At 42.5% G+C, this 23,630-nt stretch overlaps 1 protein-coding gene across 1 annotated transcript in view; it reads left to right on the top strand.

Moving 5' to 3' along the window:
• Positions 1-23,219, top strand: part of LOC127450071 (neurogenic locus notch homolog protein 2-like) — a 46,814-nt gene extending 23,595 nt beyond the window's left edge. Inside the window, exons 5-33 of the mRNA XM_051713799.1 lie at positions 421-543; positions 631-864; positions 1,469-1,624; positions 1,748-1,933; positions 4,356-4,469; positions 5,949-6,062; positions 8,176-8,409; positions 8,529-8,639; positions 9,063-9,255; positions 9,350-9,495; positions 9,840-10,073; positions 10,158-10,310; positions 11,453-11,681; positions 11,766-11,967; positions 12,626-12,782; positions 12,874-13,058; positions 14,027-14,159; positions 14,496-14,750; positions 14,847-14,959; positions 15,168-15,697; positions 16,660-16,986; positions 17,079-17,227; positions 17,317-17,542; positions 17,637-17,727; positions 17,838-18,006; positions 18,331-18,635; positions 19,094-19,241; positions 19,323-19,420; positions 19,791-23,219. Of these exons, the coding sequence (XP_051569759.1) occupies positions 421-543; positions 631-864; positions 1,469-1,624; positions 1,748-1,933; positions 4,356-4,469; positions 5,949-6,062; positions 8,176-8,409; positions 8,529-8,639; positions 9,063-9,255; positions 9,350-9,495; positions 9,840-10,073; positions 10,158-10,310; positions 11,453-11,681; positions 11,766-11,967; positions 12,626-12,782; positions 12,874-13,058; positions 14,027-14,159; positions 14,496-14,750; positions 14,847-14,959; positions 15,168-15,697; positions 16,660-16,986; positions 17,079-17,227; positions 17,317-17,542; positions 17,637-17,727; positions 17,838-18,006; positions 18,331-18,635; positions 19,094-19,241; positions 19,323-19,420; positions 19,791-21,266 (6,791 nt within the window). The 3' untranslated portion in view covers positions 21,267-23,219. The remainder of the gene's footprint in view (positions 1-420; positions 544-630; positions 865-1,468; positions 1,625-1,747; positions 1,934-4,355; positions 4,470-5,948; positions 6,063-8,175; positions 8,410-8,528; positions 8,640-9,062; positions 9,256-9,349; positions 9,496-9,839; positions 10,074-10,157; positions 10,311-11,452; positions 11,682-11,765; positions 11,968-12,625; positions 12,783-12,873; positions 13,059-14,026; positions 14,160-14,495; positions 14,751-14,846; positions 14,960-15,167; positions 15,698-16,659; positions 16,987-17,078; positions 17,228-17,316; positions 17,543-17,636; positions 17,728-17,837; positions 18,007-18,330; positions 18,636-19,093; positions 19,242-19,322; positions 19,421-19,790) is intronic.
• Positions 23,220-23,630: the final 411 nt, after the last annotated feature.

The following is a 23,630-nucleotide window of genomic DNA, read 5'->3' as shown; positions in this document are numbered from 1 at the left end:
AGCATGGTAGAGAGAAAGCTAGTGGGCTGCTGGGCAGGAATTTACTTTATGGCCTCTCTGCTCCCCTCTGGGGAGCGAGCAGGAAATGTTTTTTCACCAGAGAGGAAGTAATTGAAACCGTGAGAGATTATAAAACAACCAAACACGGCAGGGAGTATGGTCCTCCGAAGCATGACTCTGTCAGGTCCTGGCTCTGCTGCTGTGGGAACCATTGTGAGAATATGTAAACACTCAACACCCACTGAACATTTTTTACTGCCCACTCGACTCATCAATTTATGGTCATGAAGCATTAAGTAGTGTTAAGTGAAAGTTACTGGGTGTCTTGGGATAGTGAAGCGTAGATCAGACATGATTACGACCACCTTTACCCCCAGTTTCCTTTGCTTCAGTCATGTAGTTTACCTTTTTTTCGTCCAGGCTTCAGGGGACAGAACTGTGAGGAGAACGTGGATGACTGCCCTGGGCACAAGTGCATGAATGGTGGGATCTGTGTAGATGGTGTCAACACTTACAACTGTCAGTGTCCGCCTGAGTGGACAGGTAAACTTACCAATATTTCTGTGTTTGCAAGTGGGGGAATTGTTTTACAGTTTGAAATCAAAAATAAGTTTGCCTTACTATCCTTAGGCCAGTATTGTGCTGAGGATGTCAACGAGTGTCTCATGCAGCCCAATGCTTGTCATAATGGTGGCACATGCTTCAACACCATGGGGGGACATACCTGTGTGTGCGTCAATGGCTGGACTGGGGACGACTGCAGTGAGAACATTGACGACTGTGCCATGGCTGTCTGCTTCAACAGAGCCACGTGTCATGATCGTGTGGCCTCCTTTTTCTGCGAGTGCCCGGTGGGCAAGACTGGTATGACTTTCTTCATTATTTCTTATTGTTTGGCCTAATCTCATCCATTTTCCCCTACATGTTTCGTATTCCCAATAATTATTGTGATTGTTGGGTGGATTCTGAGAATCTTAAAGGAATATTCCGGGTTCAATACAAGTTAAGCTCAGTCGACAGTAATTGTGGCATAATGTTGATTACCACAAAAATGTATTTAGACTCATCCCGCCTTTTCTTTAAAAAAAAAAAAAAAAAGCAAAGATCTGGGTTACAGTGAGGCACTTACAATAAAAATTTGCCCCATTCACTTTCACTGTATGTTCCTCACTGTAACCTAGATTTTTAAGGGAGATCATTCATTATTAGATTATTTATGTTGGATTATTTTATTATAAATAATATTATGAAAATGTATAGCTGCATTTATATTTTAGGAAGGTGGTCCCTTGCAAGGGGATAATCAGATTTGTGAATCCTTGGCATCAAAAAGTTTGAAAACCCCTGATCTAGAAGTTTTTGAGCCCAGTCATATATTTCAAATTCTCTATTTAAAACATCTGAATTGCACGTTATTGATGATTATATTATCTAGAGTCCAATTACTGACATTCTTCCATTCCCATAGGTCTGCTATGTCATCTAGACGATGCGTGTGTCAGTAACCCCTGTAATGAAGGGGCTGTGTGTGACACTAACCCTCTAAATGGCCGTGCCATCTGCACCTGCCCTGCTGGCTTTGTTGGCGGAGCCTGCAACCAAGACATGGATGAATGTTCCATCGGTAAATTAACAACTTTATGAATGCCTCCCCTCTCTCATTGATTTTCTCCGTCTCTCCCTCGTCTTTGTCTCTCTCCGTAGTGAGTAACTGTTAACTGACTTCTCCGTCTCTCCTCCGTGCCAGGTGCCAACCCTTGCGAGCACTTTGGGAAGTGTGTTAACACGGAGGGCTCATTCCAGTGCCAGTGTGGACGGGGCTACACCGGCCCTCGCTGCGAGATTGATATCAACGAGTGCCTGTCTATGCCCTGCCAGAACGACGCCACCTGCCTGGACCGCATCGGCGAGTTCACGTGCATCTGTATGCCTGGTACGTGTATGCACTTGACCTTAGCTTAGACAGAGACACTAAAGCCCAAAGCATACTTCGTTTTTGACGCGAGTGCTCACCGTCTGCATACAGTCGAACACAAGCCTGTCAAGGGAATACTCCATATGACTGTGCGTGCATTCACAGGTGTTTGGCACATGCACGCTACGACTGCTTTGAGACACTGGACTATTTCTTTTCAGGAGTTTAGGCCCATAAAGATGTCTTTATAAAGATGTCCTGTACAACCGAAATGTACTTCGAATGGAACAAAATAAAGGTGTTTGGAGACTTTTTGCTGCTGTTTAAAAATGTGGCAAGAGATGCTGAAAAAAACGCAAGACATGGTGCAGCTGGCAAAGACATTGTTTTTACTTTTTGACACGACATCTTAAAAACACGGTGCTTGTGTGAGGTGCTGAAAAAACAGCGAGATGTGGTGTAACGGTCAAAGATGTCTTTCCAGTGCATGTTCACATAGAACGCAAACATAATTTCATGAGTATCTCCATTATAGACCTACTTAGGGAAACATGCAAAACTCAGAAGAGAAGGGTTTGGTATGTATGTAAAGGGTTTGGTATGTACTTTATCACATAGTGGTGGTTTAGGGAGGCATAATTCAGCTGAAACGATAGAAGAGCTCAACCAATATGGGTAAGTCACAGAAACCTCAGGTTTTGTGTCTTGAACACACACGTTCAGTAAAACTTGTACACTGTACTACATGCATCTTTGGGCTTTTTGGGGGGTGGGAACTATACAAATGAGCGCTGGGAGCAGGGTGTATTGGGCAATCTGGGAGAGAGGGGGAGGAGTGTGCAGTGAATTCTAATGAGATCTTGAGTGGTGGGAATAGAGTGGAACAATAGGGCCCCTCTGTGCTCCGTTCCTCGCCCTTCACACATAGAGAGCGCAAACTTTTTCCCAGCACTCTCGTCCCTTCCCCCGCTTCTGCCCATACCCTTTCATTTCCACAGACACCTCTTCTTCCCTACCCTCCTCATCATTGCCGACTTGGCCCCAGCTCACGTGGAGGGGCTAATTCTTTCTGATTCCGTGCCGCCGTCAGCGCTCTGGCTCCAGCACACACTCTGTTTCACCTGAATAGGGCAAAACACAAGAGAGGCACTCTGCCCATTATAGAACATGTGTGTTCTCAATAAAGAGTTGACCACAGAGCATCCTGTGGACAGTAGGGTGTGGTGCTTCTTGTCAAAGAAGTGTGTCCAGGGGCCCCAGTGTGCATAGATGGAGCAATTCCCCATTTCCCCTGAGACATGAACTTGCTGTAGGTTGCAGTGTAGCAAGACATCTTGTGGGCCTCCAATGCTGTGGGAAACTATGGTGTGAGAGGGACATCAGTCCATCTTCAATGTATTGAGGCAGTTTTTTTCTTGGAGTTTGAGACATTCCTGGTCTTGGAGTACCTGCAACACTGCACATTTTTAATTTTTTCCTTATTTAACATCCAATCCTGACAATGGTGCCTCTACTAAAGAGCTGATGAGTTGAATCAGGTGTGTTAAATAAGGGAGGCATCCAAATAGTGCAGTATTGGGGGAACTCCAGGACCAGGGGCCGGATTCAAGAACATTTTTAGGAAAATATTTAACCCTAAAAATGGCAAGCTGTGTAAAGGTACCTCTAAAAATTCATTCATTGCTATTTTCCAACACATTAGTATATAATATATTTCCATGTTTTTCTTTTTCTGAAATGTTGCTTGTATTTTCAATTTATAGATTGTAGAAGTCATGAAAGATAGGAGCGTTTGCCTCAAGTTCCTCTGCCTTCTCCAAAAAAAAAAAAAAAAAGCCACCTTTTTACTTTTTGTAAGTGAGTTGATGCCAGACTTTATATAAAATAAGTCTCATGTCTATAGTATTTGCAGGGACCCCCTTTTCAATATTTTTCACAAAGATTTGACCGACTCACTCATTACTCCTCTCCCCAGCCTCTTAAATATTTGTATCCCCCAGGATACAAAAACCTTTTTTAGGGTTAAGAAAGACTGTACATTGCATTTTCTTATTGAGAATTTTTGTCTTGTTTTGCAGTAAAAATATCTTTAAAAAAAACTTTTAAGAAAAAAAAAATATACTTGATTCAAAGGAACAACAACTTTATTTTTCTAACCCCATTGGCAAATAGTTTTTTCCCCACCAAGTTTTGTTAGATTTCTCTAAAAACAGGACAGAATATCTCTTGTTTTTCCTCTCAAATAATTTTTGCTTGTTTTAAGGATGTTTAGATATTTTACTGGAAAACCAGACAAAAATGCTCAGTAAGAAATAGATTTTTTTGCAGTTTGTAAGAAAGTATCTCGCTATAAACATTGACAGAATTTTATTCTTAAGTATGTTTCATGAACACTGCATGGAGCCATAGAACTGTTTCACTCTTGATGTCTCTCTACCAGGCTACCAAGGGACATATTGCGAAGTGGACATTGATGAATGTGAGAGCAACCCCTGTGTCAATGACGGCATCTGTCGAGACATGGTCAACGGCTTCACCTGCACCTGTCAGCCAGGTATGAAGCCCTTCTCATGGACATTCAGCAACACTTATATCCCTGTCATTTGTCCAGCATCACCAGCTCAATAGCATGTGCCAAAAGAATGCAAAAACCACTCACGGAATGCCCCAAGTTATTTAATATCAAACTAAACCCAATTTCGCCTCCTAGCCTGATAGTTTTTTGCGTAATTACTCATTAGAGCGAGGCCTCGAGCGCAATGCAACTGCGTGCCCAAACAAAGACACCATTGTGGCCTCTCAACACAACCACCCCTCCTCTTCCCAACTTGTCCATAGAGAAGGGACAGCAGTCTCACCCGTCTCCCTCTGCATTGAGGTGGTTGGGGGGGAACAGCAGCCCTGTTAATGAGATTCTTTTCCATGTCCGCAATTTACATCTGGGGCAGACAACCCCGCACCCCCCATTTAGCTATTGAGCTGGTAGCATTTGTGCAAGGAAAGGGGGAGGGCCGTTGGCCTTGAAGAAAACAATTCTAGCATCACCCCCTCTAACCTTGTGCCCTAGGCATCAACATAGATCCCATCATAACACTGTTAATCAACACATCTCCCACTAAAGATGCAGAAATGAACATTTCTATGGGGGCCCCAGCCTTTGTTTTTCTTACTAGCACGTTTTCCCAGACATGGGATATCAGTCAGTGTTTAAAACTTGCTCCCTCCTCACTACATGCACAACTGCAGTTTCCAGATAAACTTGTTTTTAAAAAATGTGTAGAAACTAGATTAACGTCTGCCAAAATGTGTTTGAAGGACCAATTAATACCTGGACATATTTCTCAGTAATCTATAATGCATGGATCAATTTATTCTAAAGTATTATTGCAAAAACATTCTAACTCAGTCTGGATTGTCTAGAATTATTGTGATTGTTGGATGGATACAGAGAATATACAACTTTTTGAGCCAAGTAAGATGTTTCAAATTCTGTTTGAAAATCTAATTGTGTTCAAAATCCAGAACAATGTCGATTCACATTGCACATGTTATTGATATACACTTATCTAGATCACAAATTACATTGGAGATTTAACCAATCCTTTAAAGTGGTAGTTCACCTAAAAATCAAAGTTCACCATCATTTTGTTCTATATTCCTTTTTTATCTTATGTGGAACACAAAGGGAGATATTCTTGGCTGAATTTTGCATGGAAAAAAGAAAGATGCAATGAAAGTGAATGTTGACTGAGGCTAACATTTGACTTTTCCTTTGGGTTTGAACAATTTGAGGGTGAGTTAAAAAAGACAGAATTTGTGGGTGAACCATCCCTTTAACTTAAGATGCACAACCTTATTGGTCCGATGAAAACTCAGTACGACTTTAGCTTGGATTCAGCCAAGGTGCACAGCATCTCAAACTAGGCCTAGATCCTCTACCCCCAAAGCTAAACCCAATGGCCCCCAATCAGTGTGAGGAGCTCACCTCTGCTGCCATAGGCTGATCTCTGACCTTTGTGTTTGCCTGTCCCAGGATTTACTGGCACCATGTGTCAGATCGACATTGATGAGTGCGCAAGCACTCCCTGCCAGAATGGAGCCAAGTGCATCGACCGACCCAATGGATATGAATGCCGCTGCACTGAAGGTAAGCTACTATATTGATGTGTCTGTTTGTGTGGATCTTGTGCATGACAGAGCTTTGTGGATGCCTTTTGGGTTCAAAGTCAAAATCGTCATCACACACCTGTGTGTAGTCATCTCCGGGTTAGATGCTTTGCTTCTTGTGTCTGTGGTCGTATTGCTAGGCAGACTGACGAGAGGCCCTTAATCCCCCCCCCCCCCCACCCACTCCTCCACCCTGCAGACCCCAGTGTCACAGGGTCATCAAGGGCTGGCAGCTGCTGATGAGGGGGTTACGCTCTGTCATCACCCCGACATCTGTTCATCTGTACGCCACAATGCATACCCACACAGTGCCGTATGACACAACCAAAGCTCCCAGCGTTCACCTCCACATAGTTTTGTCTGTAGAAATAACTGTGTTCTGGGTTTGATTGATCCAATAAATCAGCATGACTTTATTTGTGATGACAGCATGAGCTTATGTGGGAATGTTCTGGATAAAGATTCAGTATGTACTTCCCTGTATCGCTTGGCACAAAAGGTTTTTAGAAAGCACAGACATGAGCTGCGTACTGCATAGAGTAGATGGATGATTCTCACGAAACTGTCTCAATAAAACGATCTGGACCTATTTTTATCCAAAAATAAAAGAAAAAATCGAGAAATGTAATTTTAATTAAGATTTATCTTCATTAACATTAAGATTTTTACATTTAGAAATTATTTTCATGACAGTTATGCACATTTTCCGCACATTGTGTCCAGAAAATAATGTCACAATGCAAAATATATGAACTGTCCTAAATGTAGACTTCGTTTTCTTTATGCAAAATATAAATTAATGTATTTTATTTATTTATTTAAAAAAAAAAAAATGTATTGATTTTATTTTGTTTAAAATGACATTTTCTTGACCGGTTTGGTCAGAATCACCTATGTACTGAATTCGATGAAGAATGTATTTTTCGATCAATAATAAAGTATGATCTTTAAGTATGCAAGTGTGTAGTATAATCACATTCCTGGACAGACTGCCCTTTGACCCGTATGTTCTTGAACCTATGACGTACTAACAACAACTGCAACAATAATTTACTCTGGCATTGTACAACAATTACAATTTAACCTCGAGGAACAACTTTCTTTGTACTTCTAGCACCTACACTTAAAAAGAGCATCCCAGCTTGCAGTTCTTCGCCGTTCTTTTTTTTATTTATTATTACACATTCTGAATCTTACTCCCATGGCATTATGGGATAGCAAAATGGATGCGAACTTAAGAAACTCAGTTGATGCAGTATGTCATCTGGGTATTTTCTCACCTGCTCTTCTATTTGGATATCCTAGTCTTTTGATATACTGCTTTCTGCATACTATACATTAGTGAAGTAGATCAGCATATCGGGGATGGAGTTTGTGCATTGTCTGAAGCAGCCTACTGTTTGGTATTCTCCGTGCTCCAGTTCCCCTCTGCTGAGCTGTCCCGTTAGCTGGGACGCAGGGTATTGTCCTGCTGTTTTAGGGACAAAAGCATGTCTGTGAGGCCTGTGAAGGGCTCTCTCTCTCTCTCTCTTTCTGTATTACTGCTGTAGCCCAGCCCTGCCTCACTCCTCACAAGGCCGCTGCTTTGACAGCCTGTCGGCATGGAAACCACGCGAATAGAGACTCAAAACTGTAGAACCTTTCACAAGTAAGAAAGAAGGAAATGGAGGAAGCAGACAGTAAAGAGTGAAAAAATTAACGAGACTGGGGAAAAGAAGAGAGACAATTTTCAGACCAAAAAAGCAGGAGGGGCAATAAAGGGTTGCTGGATAACAAGCATTAGCGAAACCAAGGAAGTTTTTACATCCCGGACAAAAACACAAATGGCATTGAATCACTCGGTTTGAGAGCAGGATGAGCATGGTGACAGGAGGACAGTAGGAATATAGAAATACTGTAAATAAATCTTTCACCGTACTTTGTTACTGCAAGCATGCCCCTCAGGGTAGTCATTTCTAGCAAGAACCAGAAATGCAGTAACTTGTGGCCTAGAAAAAACTTTAAGGGATAGAAATAAAATGAAAAGTGAAAATTCTGTTATCTCTCTGCTAACTCTGCTTATTTACTCCTTCACATCTTTTCTCTGTCTCCAGGGTTTGAAGGTAGGCTGTGCGAGAGCAATATCGATAACTGCAAGCCTGACCCGTGCCACCATGGCACTTGCATTGACGCCATTGCCAGTTACACTTGTAACTGTGAACCTGGCTACACTGGCTACCGCTGCGAGAACCAGCTCAATGAGTGCCACAGCAACCCCTGCCAGAATGGTGGCAAGTGTGTGGACCTGGTCAACAAATACATCTGCCAGTGTCAACACGGCACCTCAGGTTAGGACTAATGCAATGTTTATTTAGTTCAATTGTGAAATATCAGATGTGGCAATCTGCATTTCTGCATTGTTTTCTTCTTTTCATGTTAAGGAATGGTATATTTTTTTTCCTTACAGGCACCAACTGTGAAATCAACTATGATGACTGCGCTAGCAACCCTTGTGACTATGGCATCTGCAAAGATGGCATAAACCGTTATGAATGTGTCTGCAAAACTGGCTTCACTGGTGAGAGACTCCACATTCCACACCTCTCTCATACATTTAAAGGGTTAGTTCACCCAAAAATGAAAATTATGTAGTCTTTTACTCACCAGCATGTCAGTCCAAATGACATTTTTTTTTCTCTCTTTGGAACACAAAAGGAGATGTTAGGCAGAATGACAGCCTTAGTCACCATTCTCTTTCATTGAAAAAAGATGGAATGGAAATGAATGGTGTTTGAGGCTGTCTACATTCTGCCTAACATCTTTTGTTTTCCACAGAGAAAAGAAAGTCATACGGCTTTGAAACAACATGAGGAATGTTAATGGCAATTTTTATTTTTGGTTGAACTATCCCTATAAACAACCCTTTTGGGTTCAAATATTCAAGGGCGCGTGGGAGGTAACCTCATTATAAGCGTCTCTCCTCATTTTCCCTCTCTCTCAGGACCACAATGTAAAGATGAGATTGATGAGTGCCTGTCTAACCCCTGTCGCAATGGAGGCACCTGCGTAGACGATGAGAATGGCTTCCACTGCCAATGCCCTGAAGGCTTCCACGACCCGTACTGCTACTCACAAGTGGATGAGTGTGCCAGCAGCCCATGTGTGCATGGCGCCTGCAGGGATGACCCTAACGGGTACAACTCCATAAAAAACTTTCAAACAAGCAGGAAACGGAAAAATATGGACTTGTTTGTTTGAGTGCAACTTTTATTTGAATTGTTCTTACAGGTATCGCTGTGACTGTGAGCCTGGATGGATGGGGAAGAACTGTGACCTAGACCGAAACGACTGTTTGCCCAGCCCCTGCCAGAATGCAGGCACCTGTTTCGATCAGCTCAATGGTTTCACCTGCAAGTGTCGGCAGGGTTTTAGAGGTGAGATATACATAATATTAGCTCAGAATGGATATTACAATAATAACAACAACAAAGAGATATTTTATTACACATATTACTACTATGAAGAGCAGAATGTCCTCTCTTATTTTACTCGACCTTGTTTGAGAATAATAATGGTCATAATGTTCCCTATTAAAAAAACTCAACCATAACTCCTCCTACTGTAAGATCTTAAAGGGATAGTTGCCTAAAAATTAAATTTCTTTCATCATTTACTTATCCTTTTATAATTCTAAACCTGTATGACTTTCTTCCGTGGAACACAAAAGGAGGTGTTAGCATACGCTGACATTTCAGCTATCTTTCTTTCTCATCTCCAGGTAACCTGTGTCAGGTAAACATCAACGAGTGTGCATCCAGCCCGTGCCTGAATCAGGGCACCTGTGTGGATGGAGTGGCCAGTTTCACCTGTCTCTGTGAGCCACCTTATAGTGGACCCACCTGCGCAGAAGTCCTGACACCCTGCTCGCCCAACCCCTGTGCCAACCACGCTTCCTGTGTACACACGCCTGACTACCAGGGCTACCAGTGTAACTGCCAACCTGGATGGCAGGGTAAGTGATGGCATGCTTTCTGAGCATGGTAAGAATTTAGTTTACTGAAGTGTGCCTTAACTCGAATTGTGCTTCACATTTCAGGTCAGTTGTGTAACATTGACATAAATGAATGCTCCTCGAACCCGTGTAAGGATCGCGGGACATGCAGCAACACTTTGGGTGGCTATGTGTGCTCCTGCCGTGCTGGCTACACCGGACCCAACTGTGAAACAGACATCAACGACTGCTCACCAAGTGAGTCAAACTAAATATAAACACGTTTTTTATTTATTTATTTTTTTTTTTTTTTGCAGAACTTGAAAATAAAAGGCCTTCCTAAAGTAGCCTTCCTACCTTCTGTGAGCATGTTTGAGTGATGACGCCAACAAAAAATTGAGTCAGAGTTTTGAAAAAATTCATTGAAATGATTTAGATTTACTTAGTCTGAACTGATTCACGGACATAAATTTAACTTACTCTAATGTAATCTTACTCGCATTTACTTCTTAAGGTTAAATCAGATGATATTAATATGTTCTTATACTCACGAGTTGCATGATGAGAAATTGCGTAATAGGTTTAATGACGTGCTTTTTTAGGAAACTTAAAGGGTTATCTCACCCAAAAGTGAAAATTCTCTCATGATTTACTTACCCTTATGCCATCCCAGATGTGTATGACTTTCTTCTTCTGCTGAAAAAAAATTAAGATTTTTTAGAAGAATTTCTCATCTCTTCTTGTCCATGCAATGCAAGTGAATGGGTGCCAATATTTTGAAGCTCCAAAAATCACATAAGTCAGCATAAAAGTAATCCAAATGACTCCAGTGGTTAAATCAACGTCTTCAGAAGCGATATGATAGGTGCGGGTAAGAAACAGATCACTTTTACGTTCTTCTTGTGTTTTTGATGATTAACATTCTTCATGCATACCATCTGGGCAGGGACAAGAATTTCAAGCAAAAAAGGACTTAAATATTGATTTGTTTCTCATCCACACCTATCATGTCACTTCTGAAAATTTGGATTAAAACACTGGAGTCTTATGGATTACTTTTATGATGCCTTTATGTGCTTTTTGGAGCATCAACATTTTGGCACCCATTCACTTGCATTGTATGGACATACAGAGATATTCTTCTAAAAAACATCATTTGTGTTCTGCAAAAGAAAGTCATGCACATCTGGGATGGCATGAGGGTGAAATGATGAGAGAATTTAAATTTTTGGGTGAATTTTCCCTTTAATGGCCAAATAAAAAGCGAATTAAAATAATTGCAATATTCATGCTGTTAATTCATTTTTTATCTCTGGCAAAATCATTGTAAATATATTGTTTATATTTAGTGTCACCCAACCCTACCTGACATGGCCTAATAGCATCCTCTGTTTTCCCAGACCCCTGTCTGAACGGAGGCTCCTGTACAGATGGCATGAACTCCTTCCGCTGCAGCTGTCTTCCAGGCTTCACAGGGTCACGATGTGCTTCTGAGGTGAATGAGTGCCAGAGCACCCCCTGCAAAAATGGAGGCACCTGTACAGACTACGTGAACAGCTACACATGCTCCTGCAAACCGGGCTTCACAGGCCTCCTCTGTGAGACCAACATACCAGACTGCACTGAGAGGTGAGACAGTGAAATTGGCTGGACAAAAGTAACACTGTATTCCAAAGTAGATCATAAATAAATAATCTGCCTTGTTTACTGTAGCTCCTGTTTTAACGGAGGCACCTGCACTGATGGGATCAACAGCTTCAAATGTACCTGCCGTTCAGGCTTCACTGGAGATTACTGCCAGTACGAGGTGAACGAGTGTGACTCGCAGCCGTGTCTCAACGGAGGAGTGTGTCACGATGCCCTGGAGTCATATCGCTGCTCCTGCCCCAAAGGCTACAATGGACCCCGTTGCCAGGTATTGTCCCACATTACTCCAAACACAACCTAAACATGCTTGTGTATTTTTGACTTGAACATGGCTCACTAAAATCGACTTCATCTCCCCTCCATTGGATGTTGGAGATTCTTGCGTTCAAGCAGCACTATCAAAACCTTAATCTTAGCTTGCTCTGAACACTATTCGTCCATTGGCCCCTCTAGTGACGGCTAGTTTAAATGCACAATATTTTGCCATCTCTACTAATTGGATCAAACCATTTCCCCCCTTTTTTATGAAATGAACGCTCACCTTCTCATTCTTAATTGTAAAATAAATAATGAAAAAGAACAAGAGTCCAACTGAAATCAATAAATACAATAAATAGACCAGGTAGAAAGCTTTTTGCACCTTGAAACAGTTAAGATTTCTTAAAAAAAACTCAAATGAACACTTCATTGGGTGCATGCTTCCCTATTGGTTACATCCACTATGATAAAACCAGACAAATACCAAATAGGAGACCCCAAATTAAAAATTACTGTGAAGATATGGATAAAACTATAAATGGGTTCTATGGACACAGTTAAAGCCCTGTGATAGTAGACTGCTCCCCAGCTCTCCATCTTACTCATTTTTCTCTCGTCTTTTTAATCAATACTCTTATTTACTTGTCTTATTTTACCTCACTTTCTAGTATCCAGTTGATTGGTGCAGGCCATCCAATCCCTGCAAGAATGGTGGTCGCTGCAGACAGAAAGATGCCTCCTTCATGTGTGAGTGTGTGGGTAGCTGGTCAGGTCGTTATTGTGACATTCCTGGAGTGTCCTGTGAAGTTGCTGCCAGACAGAGAGGTATATGAACTTAGCAATGAAATCTGTTTTTATGGAGACAGGTTCTCTGCAGGCTGCTTTGTGCTAATGGTCCACGCTTTCTCTCTTACAGGTCTCCAGACAGATGAGCTTTGCCTTCACGGTGGACACTGTGTCAACACTGGAAACACACACTACTGCAAATGTCCCACAGACTACACAGGCAGTTACTGTGAGTCCCAATTTGACCGCTGTGAAAACAAACCATGCCTCAATGGTGCCACTTGCAGGAGCTACATGGGAGGATACACCTGTGATGTGAGTCAGCATTGCAATGCAAGAAATAACTATACCAGCATCATTCATAACATATTAGAACAAAGCCTGATAGCAGGTTACCACAGTGAAAGAAAACCTGGAAATATCGGGGAATTTAAAAATGGCAATTTCCAGTTGTGGAAATTAAAATGTTGTGGGAAAAGTTGTGGAAGTTTTTATTGTAATTATAATTTTTCTTGCTAATTATGCTCAGTGTAGAGGTAGACCGATTAATCAATGCCGATAGTTGCTTTTTGGAACCATCGGAATCGGCAAAAATCAAAGGCGATGGTTGCCGATAGGTTTTTTTTTTCATTGTGTCTCCAACTTCACAACTCATCTAAAAAATCCTTAATCTGGTGAGTATATAGACTATAAAAAACTTAATTTGGTAAATACTTCATTTCAAAATTAGAGTCCCAAAATAAGTATTTTTATATACTTCTATTAATAAATATTTCTGGCTTGTTTATAGTTAAAAGTCCCACGTTATGAACCAAATTAAGAAAATGTCTGGTTATTATTGGGATTTTAGTTGCACAACAAAATGCATCTGGGATTATTTTATACATTATGTACTCTTGTAGCCTCTTTGTCTTTGTCTGTCATCATGAGTACAGACTTTATTATTCTATAAATTGGTTTTAAAAACTATCGCCAGATTAATGCTGGCCTCTTATCGGCCTTTTCCACCACCTTAGTTATCATTATCAGCAAAATCCACTATCGGTCAACTGCTAGTCATTATGCTTGGTTCTAAAGGATTTTGACTATAAATTGCTCGTCATGAGTGCAATCTCTATAAATGTAAAAAAAGAAAAAATCTTCATTCAGTAATCATAAACAACTGTAAAATTCATGGAAAGGCATGGAAATTCATTGGTCAAAAGGTGTGGGGAAACCCAGCTGATAGATTTGACCCAATGAACATAGTTTATAAACTGACGTCTTTCCTCCTGCTGTTTCAGTGTATGCCTGGTTATGAGGGGAACAACTGTGAGCGAGAGATCAATGAGTGTCAGTCTCACCCGTGTCAGAATGGAGGAACCTGCATTGACCTGGTGGGGCACTATATTTGCTCCTGCCCTCCAGGCACGCTGGGTAAGACTTCTAAATGTACATTCAAATTTCAGTGGAAAAAATACCTCCTTTTGCCCCCAAGTGAAAAATCCCAATTTACAGTGGTTTCAAAAAAGTCATTGGACACTCAAGCCACAATTTGAGCTCTTGAGACGCATACAAATATATAAATATATTTTCATTATTGTACAAAATATTAAATATAGAAATAGATATTATGTAATGCAGTGACATCTGTACAGTGTTGGGTAGATTACTTCTGAAATTTAATCTGTTGCCAAAATTGAGGGTCAGTGCTCTAATTGATGGTCATTTGAAAGAGCATCACTATAATGTTTTCATTATGACCTTTTTTAGGGGTCCTCTGTGAGATAAACGAGGATGACTGCGCAATGCCCTCGTGGCCTCGAGGGATGCCCAAGTGTCAAAATAACGGTACCTGTGTTGACCGGGTTGGAGGGTACAGGTGTAACTGTCCTCCAGGTTTCACTGGAGAACGCTGTGAGGGAGACATCAATGAATGCCTTTCCAACCCCTGCAACCCCTCCAACAGCCTGGACTGCATCCAGTTACCCAATGATTACCAGTGTCTGTGCAAGCCCGGCTTCACAGGTAAGGTTAATGCTTGAAAACTGCATCTGTGTGTGTGTTTGTGAGGTATGGTAGGAAGTCTGTGTCTAAATTCTAACTTCTTCCTTGTGTCTTCAGGGCGAGGGTGTCAGAATAGATTTGGTGTATGTGAGGCTCAACCCTGTAAGAATGGAGGCGCATGCTCTGCGTCCAGCAGCTTACCGCTGGGATACACTTGCACCTGTCAGCTTGTGAGTAATCATGACTTTACGTATCTCCGCTCATCTCAGCTCATATAATCTCATTGTGGAAAAGGGTGAACTATAAAGCTCTTATTCCATCATTAATGTACCGTGTAAAAAGGGGTAGTTCACAAAAAAAAAATATATTTTTTTGGGTGAATATCCTTTGAACTCCAAAAGTAGCCTGGTTAACCTCCTGGTTACCTCTTTTTTTCAGGGTTACGCTGGTGCTAACTGTGAGAGGAGCATGTCCTGCAGAGAGCTGCCCTGCTACAACGGTGGCAGCTGTACTTTTACATCACGGGGCGCTCGGTGCACCTGTGTGCAAGGTTTTGCCGGGCCACAGTGTCAGCACCGCAGCAATGAGGGCTGTTCCTCCAATCCCTGCCGCAATGGAGGCTTGTGCACAGAGGAAACCAGCTTCCCTTTCTTCCACTGCCAGTGCATCAATGGCTGGATGGGCAAGCGCTGTGAACAGGAAGCCACGCTGTTGGAGCCACTGCCTCCTGCCTGCCCTATTGCCGAATGCCACGGCAAGGCCAATGATGGCGTTTGTGACAAAGAGTGCAATTCGTTCGCCTGCCGCTGGGATGGAGGCGACTGCTCGCTGGCTGCAAACCCCTGGGCACGCTGCGCAGACCCGCGCTGTTGGCGCCTCTTCAACAACAGCCAGTGCGACGAGTTCTGCAACAATGCTGAGTGCCTTTACGATAACTTTGACTGCAAAAACAAAGAGAAAGTCTGCAAGTAAGTGCTGTACTAAATGGTCAGCCTGGAAATTTCAGGCAATTTTAAAATAGTTTTTTCCAGCCATGGAAAAGCCATGGAAAAATCATGGAAATTATTGTAGTGAATATTAGGGTTGTCAGTCGCTAAAAAATTGAATCAAATTAATTACCTAATGTGCTGATTAATTAATTGAATTAATCGCATTTATTAATATTTACGTGAAAGAACCCCACTTAAAGCTCATTTAATAAATAATGATTAGAGTAATTAAAATATATAATAAATGTTGTTTCTCTAGTTTTCAGTGTCTGTAGTCATGAGCGCTGTGTAGTAAGAACACTGTGTCAAGTTAATTGTAGTTTTAAAAAAAAAAAAAAAGCATCTCGAGATCCCTGCATTCTGTTGTGCTCGGCCTAGCTGTCATTGAGCGCACAAGTTAGTTTTTGGAAGGTTGTGCTTCAGGTTGCTTTTGTTATTTTGATGAGGCACATTGCCTGTACAGCTGGAGCACTGACTGGGGTCATCAAGGTGGTACATCAAGCTTGAATTGCTTTAATGGTAGGAACATTCTTTATTACAGAACTTAGGTACAGATCGGGGGCATGATTAATTGCTTTATTAGTTTTAACACGTTATTTTTCATATAAATAATCACACTAAATCAACTCGTTAAATCGACAGCCCTAGTGAATATTTCTGCTTAGATAATACACAGTATTATTGACAAGATACTATATTGCTTGAGTGTAAAATAAAACTGATGGCTCAAAGTTTGAGCCATAAAGTTGTCTGAATATTTTAGTGAATCTTTTTTTTTCACGCCACTTCTTCGCAGTGAATCAGCTCAACTGATTCATTGATTGGTGCAACTGATTCATTAGCGAATCAGTCTGAATTTGAATCTATGCTGTCTTCTCACACATGGATCATAGAATTGTTTATAAATCTCTTTCTCTAATACGATCTCTCCCTTCCCACAGCCCCATCTATGAGACATACTGTACTGACCATTATGCCGATGGGCGCTGCGATCAAGGCTGCAATACTGAAGAGTGTGGCTGGGATGGACTGGATTGTGCAGGCAAGATACCGCAAGACCTTGCAGAAGGCGTGTTGGTTATTGTAGTCCTCCTTCCTCCAGAGGAGCTGCTGAGGACACAAACGGCTTTCCTGCAGAAGTTAAGCGCCATCCTCCGCACGACGTTGCGTTTCCGCCTTGACCACAATGGGGAATACATGATCCGACCCTACAAAGGCCGTGAGACACGCCTTAAACGGGAGCTTCAAAGTCAGCAGGAGGTCATTGGGTAAGTTGACGTTACTAAAGCAATCAGTGCAACATACTGTACCTGTTATGTTTCTACTCCTGTTTGACAAACACTCTTTGGCTCCACTGCAGCTCAATTGTATACTTGGAGATAGACAACAGGCTATGCTCGCAAGGATCAGATGACTGTTTCCGCAATGCCGACAGTGCTGCCGAATACCTGGGTGCCTTGTCTGCACGGGAGATGTTGCGTTTCCCGTACCCCCTTAAAGAAGTGCACAGTAAGTACCACCAACTTTGCTGCTTCCTAACCTAGTCCCCGACTAGGTCATTTGTTAAGTTTTTCTTTATTTTCTCCTTTTTTTTTCAGGTGAAAAAATATTTAACCCTGTTTACATTCCTGATTGGGGCAAGCTTCTGCTGGTGGGGGTAGCAGCTCTCTTCTTGATGGTCATCTTATTGGTGGGCATGTTGATTGCACGTCGAAAACGTGAGCACAGCACTCTCTGGTTCCCTGAGGGCTTCTTCCTCAAGAAGGAAACGAGCAGTAACAAGAACCGCAGGGAACCCGTGGGCCAAGACTCCCTGGGCATGAAGTGAGTCATTCAAAGCTTTTAATGACGATTTTCAGTAGAGGTCATCAGAATATCCTGTTGATAGTCACTAATAAGCATTCGTGAATTTCTGCAGGCACATGCCAAAGACAGTGGAAGAATCTTTACTTGGAGATCACAGTGACCAGTGGATAGACACAGATTGTCCAGAGGCAAAAAGACTTAAGGTGAATGATCAGTTATAATTCCTATTCCGGTGTATATGTGTATACATCAGTGAAGCAGTTATGTGTTTGTAAACGAACAACATCAGTAGTGTGTGGTTTTTTTGGCACAGGTGGAGGAGCCCAGCATTCTGTCAGATGGCGAGGATGCGGTTGACAGTCGACAGTGGACACAACACCACTTGGCAGCAGCAGACATCCGTATGCCACCTTCAATGGCTCTCACACCTCCACAAGGGGAGTTTGACAGCGACTGCATGGACGTCAATGTTCGTGGCCCAGGTATGATATGTTTACGATATGTGTACCGTGCTTGTAAAAGGTAAAAATGTAAAATTGTTTACTCATCCTCATGTTGTTCCAAACCTTTCTTTCTTTCTTCCGTTGAACACAAATAGAGACAGAATGTTATTCTCAGTCACCATTCACTTTCGTTGCATTTTTTTTTCATGCAATGAAAGTAAATGGTCACTGAACACATTATGTTCAACTGAACAATGTAAGTCATGCACATTTGGAACAACATTAAGGGTTTTTAATAAGACAGACAAATGTTAAATACATGCACAGCAAATGTAATTAACACAGCTTATTCCTTCCATACAGATGGCTTCACACCTTTAATGCTGGCATCCTTCTGTGGAGGTGGGCTGGAGCCAGAGGTGACAGAAGATGATGACTCAGAAGAATCCTCAGCTAACATCATATCTGACCTCATATACCAGGGAGCGTCACTTGCTGCTCAGACCGACCGCACTGGAGAGACCGCTCTGCACCTGGCGGCACGCTACGCCCGAGCTGACGCAGCTAAAAGACTCTTGGATGCCGGGGCTGATGCGAACGCACAAGACAACACAGGCCGCACACCTCTGCATGCAGCTGTAGCAGCTGATGCTCAGGGAGTTTTCCAGGTAGAGTTAACAGTACAAGATTATTTAAGCATCAGCACACGACACCTGTGGTACACATCACTTAAAAGGATAGTTCATCCAAAAATTTAAATTCTGCCAGCATTTACAGTACTCACTTTCAAGTTGGTCCAAATCAGTATGACTTTGTTCTACTGTATATAACACAAAAAGTGATATTAGACAGAATTACATCCTCGGTCACCATTCACTTTCATGGTATGGAAAAAAGATGCAATGAAAGTGAATGGTGACTGAGACCAACGTACAGCCTAATATCTTCTTTTGTTCTACAGAAAAAAAGAAAGTCACACCAGAGTAAATTATGACAGAATTTTCATTTTTGAGTGAACTGTCTCTTTAAAGTAGAATAATATATACAGTATGAGCAATTGAAAGAATGTCAGTGCTGATGTCACAATATGATATTTACAATGGGTCCCAAATTCTTCCATCTTCAGATTCTAATCAGGAACCGTGCCACAGACCTGGATGCACGCATGTACGATGGCTCCACCGCTCTGATCCTTGCAGCCCGTCTGGCAGTAGAGGGCATGGTGGAGGAGTTGATCACCTGCCATGCTGATGTCAATGCTGTTGATGAAATCGGTAAGCACAAAAAAGAAAAGACGGGTGTTTGTGTTTCAGATGTGAAGTTGCATTGTTTCTAAAGTTTCTATTTCTTCACAGGAAAGTCGGCTTTGCACTGGGCAGCCGCTGTGAATAATGTTGAAGCTACAGTTGCCTTGTTGAAGAATGGAGCCAATAAAGATATGCAAGACCTGAAGGTACGCAAACCTACACATTTTACACAAGTGCTATGTTTAAGCTGAAGAGTGTAATTTTTTCACTACTAGTTGTCCAAACAGATAGTCCCGCCCCAAACTCACGTCATTGGTTGAACCAGTGTTACTGTGTCATGCTGGATGGGTCATACAAACAGGCAAATGTTGCGATAGCGTCACAGAGGTTGAAACTAACCTGCAAGTGGCTTGCCTGTAGCTGATTTATAGTTGATTTTAACATCGAAAGAATTGCACACACCAGATTAAATCATGTGCTACTGTGAATTGCACTGATCAGTGACACAATTTTTTAAGTCTTCTACCCTAACCTCAGCCATGTTGTTAATTTTTACATTTTTTTTTATATCTTCAGGAGGAGACTCCACTATTCTTGGCTGCCAGGGAAGGTAGTTGCGAGGCAGTGAAGGTTTTGTTGGCTCATTTTGCCAACCGAGAGATTACGGATCACATGGACAGACTCCCCAGAGATATTGCGCAGGACCGTATGCACCATGATATAGTGCAGCTGCTGGATGAATATAACACTGTGAGAAGCCCACAGGGCCATGGAGGGGCTGGTCACCACCTTTCTGGTACCCACACACTCTCACCACTCATGTGCCCTCCTAGCAACTTCCTGCATGGGCTGAAGAGCACCCCACAGGGCAAGAAGAACCGTCGCCTGGGGGCTAAAGGCATCGGCGGGCAGCACACGTCCGGCATGAAAGATTCTGCCAAAGGCCGCAACAAACGGCTGACACTAGACATGCAGAGTGCTCTGCTGGAGAGCTCTGTCACGCTGTCTCCTGTAGACTCACTGGATTCGCCACGCGGCGGCACCAGCAACGCCGGCTATGTCACCAATCCAACCTCTCCAGCCGCCATGCCCTCTCCTGGCATTTTCCACTCTTCTATGTCTGTCCCTAACACTCCCATGGTGCACAGCAGTATCATGGATGGTACCAGTACTTTTGCTGTGTCCCTGGCTCAGCTGAGTGACCTGGGTGACGGCGGACTCTCCATGCACGGGCGGGTGGCCATGCAAGGAGGCGGTGTCAACCAGGGCCCTCACAATTATGTGCTGAACGCAGGCCAGATGAGCCTCAACATGGGCATGGTAAGTCCGGTGAGCGTGCCGTTTGACTGGCACAACCGCATGCCACCATCTTCTCAGTGCAGTCAGCCTATGGTCAGTCTGGTGCATCCAGTTAGCAGCCAAGCAGGAATGCTCCCTCAGACGCCTACCATGCAACAAGCTGGCATGCTCATGCACCAGCAGCAGGTGTTCCGTAACACCCAGCAGCCCATACTGCAGCCGACACCTGTCTCCAACACGCCCTCCATTAGCCCGGTGAAACTGCCCACCATTGCAGAGCAGCAGCAGTCACAGCAGCAGCTTCACAGCCACGTGCTCACCAACCCAAACCTCACCCGCATGGGCTCCTCCACTCCCCCAACCCCGCAGCAGGCACAGCCACCTCCAGCCTTCTTTCAGCCTCCACAGGCCTCAGCAGCCCCTCAGGCCTCACAAGCCCAAGCTGTCCCATCTCAGGCACCGCCAGCACAGGCAAGCGGTAGCACCGCAGGCCCGGAGGACTACCCGACACCACCCTCCCAGCACAGCTACAGCTCCGCCATGGATGCCACTCCCAAGCATTATCTGCACGTGCCCAGCGAACACCCTTACCTGACCCCTTCCCCAGAGTCTCCGGAGCCCTGGTCAAGCCCCTCCCCACAGTGTGTGTCCGATTGGTCTGACTCCACCCCTAGCCCAGCAGTCACGGCACCCGCCCAAACCCAGATATCCCACGTGCAGGAGTCAAATGGGAAGATGCAGGTGTTTGCTTGAACAGCTCATCCTACCCGAAACGTTTGGGAGAGTAGAGGAGAAGACTCGCTCTAGGGTTTATTTTTTTACTTATCCGTCAGCCCATTTCCAAGATTTTAATTGGATTAGGATTGACGGTTGGTTCGTCAAGAAGACCGTCTGCTGGAGTCTGCAGAAAGAAAGTTAAAGGGAAATTTGTGTTGTCTTAAAAAGAAAAGACAATTGAATGAAGTAAGACATTCTGTCACAGATGAACTTGTTTTTTAATTATAAAGAAAAAGTATATGAAGAAGAAAAGCACGTCTTTCATTTCAAAGACTTGGGGATGCTCCTGAAACTAACAAACTTTTTAAAAAGTAGATTGAGAGAAAAGTCAAATGTTGAAGGAAATTCCTTTCTTTTTATTTATTGTCCTGCGTTTTTTTTTTTCATACTGCCTTGAGGGTGTTTTCACCCTCTTTCTGTCGCTGTTTTCTTTTAGTGACCCCATAACAAATGCCTCACTATGCTCAATCTGTTACATGGGATGCCTGAGGTTTCCTCAGACTCCTAAGATTGCTCAGCTCGCCTGTTCCACCCACGGTTCCATCAGCCACAATAAATGCAGACAGAATCTATGAATTTTATCGATTGGAACAAAATGAGATGGAAGTCTCTCAAATTTTAGTGATATTATTTATTTAGGCTGGCCTTCTGTAAAAAGATTGGCACATGAAAATGTATAAAAACCAGTTGGCACAAGTGAAATTTAAAGTGATGATTTTTGTAAAAGTATTTGTATGAATGTAGCACTTCAGTGGGAAAAGCTTGACAGAGAAAGAGACGGTAAGAAAACCCTGAAATCCTAGTTTCAGCATTCATAGCACCTCAACATGCGCCTCTCATAAACGGCCAGTGGTTGGAATGTTTTCAGTGTTTTGATGTTGTATCAGTGGGAATGATTTTACTGAGCATATAGTTACTTCAGCGACCTCACTGACCTGAGCTGGCCAACATGCCACCCCTCTGGTCTCAGAATCCCTCAGCAAAGGGCATTTGCCAAAGGGTAAATCTGCCAGTCACTGCCTTATAGTCTTGCCTTGTGTAAATGTGTTTTATTTTTCTTTAAGATTCTTTTTATAACCACATTTTTGGAGCCACAGCTGTCTGTGGAACATTGATGTATTAAGATGTGTTAATAGACTGTGGCTCTGCACCACTCTTCCTGTGACAGACATTTCCTCTCCGCAAACATTCCAGATTGTTGTGCTTGTGGAGCTGCTGACTGCTGCGGAACTGATCTCACTACATTCCTGATCTTTCACAAACACTTCATTTCAATTCTGAACAGCTGCAGCTTAAAGTCTTCTTCCAGGTCCTTATGTTGCCAAGGTAGTCTGGTTGATATCTGATGTCATTTGATCCCTCAGGTCCAGCATTTCCATGTAGTCTAATCATATTCCAGCTCTTTGGGTTGAGGTAGTGAGCATATGTCCTCGGCTCTGTGTTGTGTATTGGGTACAAGGCTAACGGGGTTGCTAATGGTCTGCTAATGCTCTGTCACTCCTCAGGGAGATGTTATATAGCATGCAGTGTTCTCTGCATCTTTAGCAGTTCCCACCCCATCAGCCTAGACGATGACATCTGTCGTGTCTGCTCGGAAAGTACGAGAGAGGGAAACACTACTGTGTAGTGATGCCCCTTGCTTTCTGGAACATGCCAGTATGTTCATGTCTTAAATTTTCCCAAATGTAAGACCTGCATTTAAGCAGATCATAGGTCACATAGGTTCAAGTTTGTTTTGCTATTTTCAAGAGCAACAAGCCCATTTCACAAGACTGTGGCACACAAAAAGTGCCATATATTTCTCTTTTTAAGGCATGTTTAAGATGTACTTGACCTATTGTTCATTTGTGCTATGAAATGTTCATTCACCATATTTCATGGGAGGGTTCACATTCTGGACCTCTTTGTTATTCTACATGAGTACTAAGCTTAGCTAACACACCATAAGTCTTCCTTTTATTCATAACCTTTCACTTCCCATGATACAGTGCTTCAGATATTTTTTGGAAATTCCAGTACCATTCTGTAAATATGTTTTGCCTTTTTTAGGTCTACTTGTTTATGAGATGTCTTATTTTCTAAAAATGATTATGTACTAAAAAGAACTGAAAGTAAATTTTCTTTTTCCTTTAGCATTATTAAGGTGAGAATGTGACTGTGTATTGGTCTTGCATTACTAGAACAGCCATAGATATTTTCTATCTTTATTATTAATTTCTTATACTTGTTTAAAAGTAGTTTAAATTCATTGTATATAAACAGTTTTTTTTTCCACAGTTTCTTTCTACAAAGTTGTAAAATATGTTACTTCTAATAAAGCAGTAGGAACTACATTCTACT

The sequence above is a fragment of the Myxocyprinus asiaticus genome, chromosome 13, assembly GCF_019703515.2.
Source record: "Myxocyprinus asiaticus isolate MX2 ecotype Aquarium Trade chromosome 13, UBuf_Myxa_2, whole genome shotgun sequence".
NCBI lineage: Eukaryota > Metazoa > Chordata > Actinopteri > Cypriniformes > Catostomidae > Myxocyprinus > Myxocyprinus asiaticus.
The sequence above is the reverse complement of the archived record's forward strand: the minus strand, read 5'-3'. Positions and strand labels throughout refer to the sequence as shown.